Source organism: Archocentrus centrarchus, unplaced genomic scaffold (assembly GCF_007364275.1).
Source record: "Archocentrus centrarchus isolate MPI-CPG fArcCen1 unplaced genomic scaffold, fArcCen1 scaffold_30_ctg1, whole genome shotgun sequence".
Taxonomy (NCBI): domain Eukaryota; kingdom Metazoa; phylum Chordata; class Actinopteri; order Cichliformes; family Cichlidae; genus Archocentrus; species Archocentrus centrarchus.
Genome location: NW_022060259.1, coordinates 483,649 through 494,451, shown reverse-complemented (window position 1 = coordinate 494,451; position 10,803 = coordinate 483,649). Strand labels below are relative to the sequence as shown.

The 10,803-nt window shown below is 39.8% G+C and overlaps 1 protein-coding gene across 2 annotated transcripts; it reads right to left on the bottom strand.

Annotated features, from left to right (window-relative positions):
* Nucleotides 1-2,411: 2,411 nt before the first annotated feature.
* Nucleotides 2,412-9,353, bottom strand: LOC115776270 (chondroitin sulfate synthase 3-like). Of its 2 annotated transcripts, none has more exons than XM_030723884.1 (3): nt 8,216-9,353; nt 7,475-7,758; nt 2,412-6,107 (listed from the first exon to the last, which is right to left on the bottom strand). In XM_030723884.1, exons 1-3 carry the CDS (start codon nt 8,799-8,801, stop codon nt 4,536-4,538), a joined length of 2,442 nt encoding a protein of 813 aa, XP_030579744.1. In that variant the 5' UTR covers nt 8,802-9,353; the 3' UTR covers nt 2,412-4,535. The 2 variants fall into 2 exon arrangements, with proteins under 2 accessions (XP_030579744.1, XP_030579745.1); XM_030723885.1 differs by having other exon boundaries at nt 8,234-9,353.
* Nucleotides 9,354-10,803: the final 1,450 nt, after the last annotated feature.

Sequence of the window (10,803 nt, the reverse complement as noted above, 5' to 3'; positions counted from 1 at the left end):
GTGACCAGACTCCCAACCACCTAAATGTGGGTCCGAAGTATGTCTTTTTTGGGACAATGTGGGTCACCAACACTGAGATGTAGTCTGAAATTTGGATATATCAGCTTAAAAATAAACACACACTAGTTATGTAGGACACAGGTTTGGCAATTTGACTGCAACTTTCCCAACTCTCTCAATAAATAAAGACAGTAAGTATAAATTGAAACTAAATGCTGTCTTTGTGGTCTCATGTCACAGTTTTCTTACATTTGTGTATTTCCTCTTTCTATCACATTAACTATTACCTTTGTTATGCCAGCTCTTGTTCTACCTGGTTGTCATCTTTGCAGGGATGCATCCATAGATCAGCAGATCTCATTTTGAGTTACATATTTCTTGTGAGACATGTACTGATGTTTGTAAACAGCCAATTAATATATGGGAAAGTGTTTCAAGATGTGGAATGAATCATAGTTTTAATGAATAAATTTTAACATACTGATTCATTCAATGCCCCTGTGGATGGGTACATTGTCATGCTGGAAGAAACCAATCCCACCAAAATAAAAACATTCATCATAGGATGAAAGCGATACTCAAAACAACACTGTATTGATCTGCAGTGACGCTTGCCTATAAGGGGACCCATGAGTCAGGGCATGTCAGAAGAATCCCTAACAGAGCAAGTAGATCCTCACTGTAAGAGTCAAAGGGTCAAGCCTTTCCCTTTTTCACCCCTCCATGTATAATTCCTGCCTCTGTCTCAATGAATGTATTTATTACAAAATACTGAAAACTTTGAGTAAAAGCAGTCTTCAGAGTTTCAGCATGTTCATAGATGCTTAAATCAGCTGTTTCAAACAAGCACAGATTTACCATGCAGAATTACAACTTTTATAGTAAAACTTTGAGTGAAACCAGCAGCATAGGAAAACACTGATTAATATATATTATAAATAATCAGTTACTACAAGGTTGCTGTTATTATTGCTATGAGACTTTAAAGCAGGGATGGGCAAACTTTTTGGCTCTGGGGCCACATTGACTTTTTGAAATTTGACAGACGGGCTGGGCCAGCACCAGATGCATACATATCAAACATGAACATAAAAAAGGCATTACAGTGTTAATAAATAGATTTATATTTAGTGGGAGCAGTGTTGTTTTTGCCAGTGCATCGAAGTCTGGTGTTAGTTTTGTTGTAGCAATTCTCAGAATCCTCGACATTAGTCATAATTATGATATGATTTGATCTGGGCAATTCTGTACCAATCTTTGGCGGGCCGGATTAAAAGGAGCACGGTGTGGCCCACGGGCCATAGTTTGCCCACCCATGCTTTAAAGCCATTATGCTTGGATAGCAAATAAATAAATAAACTAGTGTGTGTGTCAAAGGTAATCTGGTATAGTACAGGTAACTGTTCTGATTCTATTAATATATTATAACTACCTTTAGGATTGGGATTGTCCAGGGATTCAGAACTGAACAAACACCATCACCAAACACTATTTCTGTCACCACCTTGTGACAGAGAATATTGATTTTTATTACTGTAACAAAAAACAAAACAAAACAAAAAAAATATATATATATATACATATATATAACATTTTGTGGTGAGCAAAGGAAGGAAAAGGAAGAACCGTTAAACTTTGGTGCGGTTCCAGATCAGTTCCTTTAAAATGACAGGTTACAGAATTTGTCTTGGCAGAGATATGACACCTTTGATTTTATTGGCACTGCCTGCTTTAATGACTGCCTGAGTTTAAAAATTGCTTAATGAAAGAATAATCACACATGTTCTAATAAGATTTCACATTACACTGAATTTGTGGCATTTGAACATCAGAAAGCACTGATATGGTCATTTAAAGCTCAGTAACACATACAGAAGATGGTTACAATAAAAATAAGTAAATAAAACAGTAGAGTTTCAAAGGTAACTACACTAACATTTCAAACTCTGCAGTTCCATATGAGCACACTTAAAGCTCAAAATATAATAATTAAAAATGACATTTTCATCCAACCCTCTTCTAATCTAACTCAGAAGTTTAAAAGATTTCAAAATCACCAAATTACTGCTTAATCAGTCAGGTGGAAAAGCCTATATGTGACTCAGAAACAGGACCTTGGTCTAAAACAAGATCTGGACATTTGCTTACATACTGTGCTCAAAAATAAATTTTAAGGAATTTTTTTTTAATTAGAGTATAGCATCAAGTCAGTTAAACATCTGGGATATTGATCTGGTCAGTTTAGTATTAGAGGGAATTTGTTCATCAGTTTCAGCTGCTTTGGTGTTAATGAAATGAACAACAGGTGACTAGAAGGGCAACAATGAGACACCCCCCACAACAGGAATGGTTTTGCAGGTGGAGGACACTCACATTTTTTCTCTCCTCATCCTTTCTGTTTTTTTTTTTGGTTTTTTTTTAATACTTTAACATTTGGCTAGGGTCAGTATCACTATTGATAACATGAGGCAGTACCTGGACCCTACAGACTCCTCCAAGATGGCACATCAATACGTGCCATTCCCAAAAGGTTTGCTGTGTCCTCCGTCACAGGCTCATAGAGGAGATTCCAGGAAACAGGCAGTTACTCTAAGAAAGTTGGACAAGACCGTAGAAGGTCCTTAATCCATCAGCAGGATCAGTATCTGCTGCTTTGTGCAAGGAGGAATAGGATGAGCACCACCTACTAAATGACTTTCATCAGGCCACTGGAGTGAATGTTTCTGACGAAACAATCAGAGACAGACTTCATGAGGGTGGTCTAAGGGCTGGATGGTCTCTAGAGGGTCCTGTGATCACTGCCCAGCATCCTGGTGCCCGCCTGCTGCATAATTTTTTCACTTTGATTTTCAGGGTGTCTTTGAATGCAGCCCTTTGCAGGTTGATAATTTTCATTTTCAATAACCAACGTGGCATCCTTGTGTTCCTAAAGCAGTCAACATAATACAGACATCCAGCATGTTTTTTTCCATTGAGATCTGATGTGTTTTCAAAGCATTCCTTTAATTTTTTTTTGAGCAGTGTATTTTACAAGGAAATATCACTTTTATAATAAATGCTACAGATGATGGTAGCATTGTATCAGCTCTCTTCTAGTATTACATTTCAGTGAATAAGAAAGCACGCTCAGGAGAGCAGTAACGTTTATGTTGACCTCTAAATGTGAAACTGGTCTTAAGCTGTGCAAAAACCAAAATGATCTGAAATGCATACCTGACCAGTTATGGTAGTATTATAATTTGTTCTATTAATAACACTAAAAGAGAGTGCAACACTATAAATACCTACATTAGGCATGTAAATCCATGGAAACCTTAGTTTTAAAGTGCATAAAGACACAATTATCAAAGCTTATAAAGCTGTGACTGACATTGTTGTTTTTGTTTTGTAGAAACAAACCTTGTTTTGTACAAGAAAAAAACTCTTTCTGTTATTTATGGGTAGTCAGCTGTGTATCGCTTCACCTTTGGTTTTATCACAGGAATTTTTATTATGACTTAATGTAAAAATATTTAGTTTAATTGATAAAGCTATACATTCCTCCTTCATTGGTATTTCATTTATGCTTTTCTACATTTATTGTATGCACCTTGGCTAACTGAGAATGAGATTCTACCTTAATGTGTTTTCCTAGGTTTTGATTGAATAAAATTATGGCAATGAAGATGCTGAATCACAATACAAGTTATGGTTAGGCTGAAGACTAGAAATAAGATAGCTGAGCAGGATTTATTGCAGTACAGAGGCACACAGGAAATGTGGCAGAGACAGTAACTAACCAAGCTCAGCTTCAGGTCTGCAGAAGGTGATCGCTAAACTGCACCGGGAAATTAGTAGATTAGTTTAGTTCAATACAGCAGGGCCAAATCCCTCACCAAAGCGCACACATTCACACAAACACACATAGAGTGTTCAGCGTGGTACAGAATGCTGCTCAGTGAGCACAATGACTTGAGTCATGGAGGGCAGCAACAGAGTATCCAATTCACTGAATTACTGCTGCACACTCAAACCTGTAGCTGAGTAAAGCAGCTGTCTGTGCATAACTTCCAGCACTCTCATAACTCAACTACAACAGCATTACTTTTTAATTGCCGGGTATTTTGGGTAATGCAACTTATTCTTTGGGCCATTTATTTAATTTTCAGCTCCCCCAAATTAGCAGTGTTCAATTATGCATGTATACAGAGAGTGGTGCATGTATACAGAATAGCCATCAGCTCCATTGAGCCAATAGAAATCCCAAATATTTCTTATTTCTATCCTTATCATCATCTTTCCAGCTGGTTTGGAAGTCAGTGATTAAGCAGATAGTTATACTTGTTTCCACAACAAACTGGGCGGAGTCTCTGTTGTGTTGTCTCACCTTTGGGTGTCTTCAACATTGTTCTGCCTGCTATTCTGCTGTCAGCTGGGTCTTGTACCATTTAATTGGTTAGGGTCCTCGCTAACCAATAAAATGGGTTAGCGAGGCTGTCTGCATTAAAACAGAACAGAGAGTAACTTGCATTGAGGAGTCCTGGAAGGCTGGAATGTCAGGATGAAGTTCTGTTATATCCTACCTCTATGTGTTTCTCAAGCCACATCTCTGCTAACTGCACTGTTGATGCAAACGTACTCGCTCTTGACCCAAGGCACATTTTGTATTGCTTCTGCTCAAGACTTGAATTGCAATTGACAGGATGATAAATGTGGACAATTCCTGGTTCTTGACTGCGTAAAACTTTCAAACCTGAATTTATAACTTTGGTGAATAAGTCTACATCTTCTAATCCCCAGCCTAGGATTGATGTGTCAAAACCTCCAGCTTTTAGTAAATCACTCTTATAAACACAGGTAATCCCAAAGCCATAATCACGCCAAAAGCCACTTTTCTTGGTGAGCCCAAATTTGTTTTCACTTGGGGCCTTTTCACCATACACCATCTTAGGGTTATATTGGCTAAAGACAATAGGGAAATATACCTGTCTCCCTTGAACAGCATTGTCTCTGCAGCGCTGCAGGGCATCACCACTAAAGATTAGATCAACATCGCAGAAGAACAGTAAAGTGTCATTATCAAGCTGTGAGGAACCCAGCTCTAGAGCCAGCCCCCGTGAAAAGTTTCCTGTCATGGGAATTACAAGCATATCAGCTTTAGGATACTTTCTTTTGTAGTCCATTATTAAATGAATATGCTTTTTTCTTTTCTTTGTGTTCACATTGTCAACCAGAATGATGGACAGTTTCACATTTTGTTTGGGTATCAAACACACTTTCTCAAAGTTCTCCATAAAACGAATAAAAGTGCTGTAGCGACCAGACAGGGGGACGAGAATGTTGATCTTTTTCTGGCTTTGCTCCCACATTTCCCTGGTTGACTCATAAAACTGGAAACGTGACAAGAACTTCAGAGAGTTGGATAGGAATGACAGGGATTTTGATTCAGAGTTGATGGCGGCCATAAGTTCAGCCACATTTAAATCTTCAGCTTCAGTAAAGAAGGGTTGGCTAAAAGACTGCTGAAGGTAAGCGTGTCGCCTCACAGGCAGAGTTATTTTACGTCCCTTATGTTTTTTGTACAGAAGCAACAAGTCTAAGATATATTCGGCACCATGTATTGGATCCACCCTGTAGTAGCCATATTGAATCTCTTTAAAGTCAATTACATGGCCACGTGTCTTTGAATTTTCATTAATCATATCCATGACCTCTACTATAATGTCTTCAAGGGCAGTCCGAAGCAATTTCCCAAGGCTTTGCCTAGCCATCTTGTTTTCAACAGCAGAATAACTATGATGGCTTGTCATGAAATCCCACTCAGTGACATCATTTCTCTCACTGGGCACATAGCGCATGTAGGAAGGTGGAGACCCCAGCTGTTGGTCCTCCCACAGTATTTCTGTATCACTAAGATAACTCATATGTCGGCCTTCACGGTGGAGTAGGATGGTGCGGTAACGGAGCCTTGAGATCTCACGGCTGAGCATGAAGCTGTGGAGGCGGTACTGGTAGGCAGGACTTTTGTTGGGATGGAGTGTAATTGCATTGTGGATCTTGCGACTGTGAAGTTCTTCAATGAAACCTCTCTTGTTGTGTTCATAGTTTTCATAGAACAGTTGCTGCATCTGTAGAAAGAATCAAAATGTAAAGAGAGCACGGATGATGTCCAAGAATCGGTACAAACAAAGTATGTTGTTTGTACCGAGCTGGGTGGTATACAGCATTAGCAATTCAAATTAGATAAAGGACAAGACAACAGTTTCTTTTTTGATTGTAAATGTGTGTAAACTCCTGTAAAATATCAATTAAATGTAAAATATTTAAAAGTTGTATCAATTCTCAATACTGAATTTTTGTAAGGACAAATATTTCTTCTTACAACCAAAATAAAAAAAAAGACAGACCACTGAAAAAAATGGTCCTAAATCAGGAAGTCAATGCAACAAAACTGTAAGATGAAACTTGCTAAAAAAAAAAAAACCCTTGAAAAGTCTGATGAATATTGGGAGGATATTCATTGGTCAGATAAGACCAAGATAAGCTCAGAAGACTCAAGCAGGTCGGGCATGTGATTATGGAGTGTGGATGATTTGAGTGTCATGATATGAGGCTGCATGAGTTCAAAAGTTGCTTGGGAGATGAGAGTTTGGGAGAAGCTTATGAATATACATTAAACTACTGACAGAAAATATGACTCCCAGACTGACAGTAAAGGGATATTCTAATGCTGTATGTTAACACTCCAAAGCACAATGCCACCAAATGCATTCTACTCACTTGAAACCTGCAGATGCCATTGTGATATTACAGAGCTCACATGAAGCAACACGCACAACCCCTCCAACAATGAGGAGCATATAAAAAAATGTCGGCAGAACATAATTTTTCCACCAGATTCCAAAAGAGTTTGGACAGGGTTAAGAAAAGTCTGGAAAAGTTGTGTAATGCTAAATACAAAACAAAACAGTAAGAACAAGGTGAGTAACAAAAATAGACTGAGTCACACTCAGTTCTGTACATCAAATCAAGAATTGTTGCAAGGAGCTTTATATTGTAAGTTATAGCTCTTACAATATTAGAAGATGATGTCATTTGTTGTCTATAGCTCGTAGAAAAAAAACCTGCTCACAAAGTAAGTGGCTGTGAACCTTTAGACTTCAGGTAGCACTGCAATGAATGACACAATTCTATATTGGAAATCAATGCTTGGACCCAGGAATGTGTCAGAAACCACATTTTCCACAAATGTGATGAAAAACCCATAAAATTTAGTGTCTGTGTTAATTTTCTGAAGAATGAAGTTTAAATGATTTGCAAACCATTGCATCTGGTTTAATTTCCCCCTTTCACAGCATCCAAACTTATCAAAATTATAGCAGAACATTTATATATATGAAAAATTCCTTAATTAAGGCCTGCAGTGCTATTACTAGACTCTATGATATTTCAGTAACCAAACTAAGAACAAAAAGCAGACTGGTTCAGTTCATACCTCATAAGACCACACACACTGTGTCCCTCCAAAGCGTCGCACACAGCGCCCTACTTCCACATCCTCATGGGTGGTGTACATCTCCCTTAAACAGGTACTGATGTGAGGGACCATCCTGCGTAGCACCTCTCTACTGAAGATCATCCCAGGTCCTCCCATGCAAAAGTTCTCTCCAGGTTCTAGGGCCAGTCGGCCTAATTCTTCAGCTGTGCCCAGGCCTGTCTGGCCGAGGTAATGGGGCTTGCTGCTGTTGAGTGACCGCAAGAACAACTCCAGCTTCTCACCTAGCAAAAGGTAAGTTGTAAGAAATTACACAGTTATCAAAATGGGTAAAATGCATGTTTTCTTGATATGCAGTCTGTGTGTGTGTGTGTGTGTTTGAAGTCTTTGTCCTCCAGCAGCATAAGCCACTGTTTTTCTTTATTACACTCTTATTACACGTTGCAGTTGGTTAAAAGTTAAGATCTTAGCAACACATAAAACAGCAAACGTTAGCAGTGTAAAAACAAACAAAAAAACAAAAAAAACTTAGTTATTGTGGAAGAACCATTTCAATAGTTTTGACTGCTCAAAGTGAGAACTACATGAATTTATCTCAGTAATTTCAGGGGGGCATTATTTTCAATAGAGCAGCATGATATCGCTGTAAAAAGCAAAACGCGATACTTTTGGATCACTTGTATTCATCATAAAGCTGCATTTCATTGAACTGTGACAAATTACACACACATACACACTCACAGGAATAAGAATAAGTACCTCTTATATAAACATCATCATCTGCCCGCATGAACCACTCGTATTTATCCAGGTAATGGTCATGGATGTACTTTAGCATCATAAATGATTTTTTCTGGGGTGGGTAGGAATCGTCGACACCTGCTAGTGAAACCACGGGGACGGGGACCGGCACGTGGACGGTGCCAGACCCAGCGCTCGAAAAGAACTCCACCTTCCCAGGTATAGAAGCTGCCCATGTCTCATACGAAGCCACGGCGCGAGACGCCAGGTATTTTTTGGCTGTCATGACGCCAACATAAAGGAAACGCTTTGGTCTGCTTTGGTGTCTCCCTAAATGCGCACTGCTGTTCCCCGCGCTGAATAACCTGTTCTCCTCCTGCGGACTGTCCAGATCTTTGACTGGCACGGAGTTTCCGTGGACGCCAGGACTTTTAGCAACGCTGGAGTCACTGTAGTACAAACACATGGGAGATTTTTTCCTTTTATTTTCCAGGACCTGCGGCAAAATGAGCCAAGAGGACGCGGTGAATCCGAGAAAGACGCCGAACATCACGGTCGTCCACGGTCTCCTGGACTTCAGAGCCATTGCCGTTTACCCTGCAAAGACTTCAGTTCTGCGGTTAATGGGGACTAAATATATGAATGCTGACGTTGTCTGGGGTGATGCTGATGTGGAGCACTATAGTGTCTACTTGATATGCAAAACGGAAGATTCCACTTTAATAGCATAACGCGTGGAGCAGAGCATTTCCTCCAGAATAGTAAGAAACGTCCTAGCCTGTCCCACTCGAAGCTGCGTGTACAAACATTGTACAGCCCATTTCCATTAGGAAGAAAGCCGCTCTGAATCTTTAAAATGTCCCGACTCCCAAGTAACGTCCTGTAGTAGCCCTATTTTTCATGGATTTTTCATCCACAGTCCTTAACGTGGTGTTTTTCTACTTTTGCTAGTCCAATAACATCACAACACGTCCGTGTTCTCCTCGTCGTTCAGGGAGGAGTCGCGGTGTTGTCGCTCCAGAGTCACCTTAAAGCAGATCCTGAACGTCTAGACTCAATATTTTTATTCCAGTTTCCCAGAGGATTAAATGTTTGTCTTCTCATCCGGGATTGCTTTACTGTCATCATTCTGCCTTCCGTCATCAAAAATAAGTCGACTTCCAGTCGCGTTTTTGTTTTTTCAGAATAAATGTCCAAAAACACAGTAGCAGTCGATATCATTTTCGTATAACAACCAACTGCTTAAACACGACATGCAAATCAATACTATGTATAAACACTTCTAAAATCAAACTCGCCCCGAGGAGTAAGTAAAATCACAACAGGATGTCATTACTTTTGTTTTGAAAGTCCATTTACGCCAACAACATTTTTTAAGGATTGCACCTACAAATTAAAAGCTTCTTCTGCGTAGACTTGGAGGAGTCACAAATAATTTATTTTTCGTGTATTTGAATCTGAATAGGCATAGTGCGCGTGCATTTATATGACCTTACATGCCACAATTTCGGAACAGTCTCTTGAGAATTTTCCATAATATGTAATGAAATTTAACAGACAGTCTGATGAGGGTAAACAATTTGCTCCCTGAAAATTTAAGTCCTGAGGTAATGAAGGTGGTGCATACCATCCCATGGGCAGGTTGAGTTTTATGAAAACCTTTTACAGAATAAGGCAAACATTTTACTGGCCAGGAATGTATACCCATGTACAGAATACTGTAAATCAACTTAAGTCTGGAAAGTATACAGCACCTGTCCTTCTCATTCCTCTCCCTGTTGTTTCTATACCCATTGAAGGTGTTGTGTGGATATAGTTGGACCAGTTGTATGCAGTCAGTCAAGAAACAAGTTTATTTTGGTTATATGCGACTATTTAACTAGGTATCCTGAAGTCTATCCATTGAGAGAGGTCACAGCTAAGCAAGTAGCCACAGCAGTCTTGATACTACAGAGAAGAAAGCATCAACTTGAGGACCAGCTCATCTTGTGGGACTCCAGTACCCCGTGGGTTGTGTCCACAGACTGCTGTGCAAAAGCAACTATGTGGAGCGTGTGGGTGCTGGAGTTGGCTGGAAACGCTGCCCGCAATAACAAGAAGACTCATATCGTATCGACACCTGCAGCTGGCCGTGCACAACGATGAGGAGCTCAACAAGTTGCTCAGTGGGGTCACCTTCACTCAGGGTGGTGTGCTGCCCAAGATCCAGGCTGTGCTACTGCCCAAAAAAGACCAAGAAGCATGTTAAGGCCGAATAAATACCTCCTCAAACTTCCTGCTGAAAAAAAAAAAAAAAAAAGCAAGTAGCCACAGCTATGCTAAGGAAGTTTGTCTCAGATACAGGAAAGGATTGTAGTTAATATTTCTGCTTTTTGCTTATCATGAGGTGCCCCAGAGCTCAACAGGATTTTCACCATTTAAGCTGATAGAAGGTCAGAGCATAAGCAAAACATAAATGCAGGTGTACTTGAACCTTGGCAAGGTCGCCTGACAGAGGAGCGCAAAGACATAACAGCTTTCTGGACCCTTTTTGGGCATTTCCAGTTCACTGTTCTACCCTTTGGTCTTTGTGGGGCCCCAGCAACATT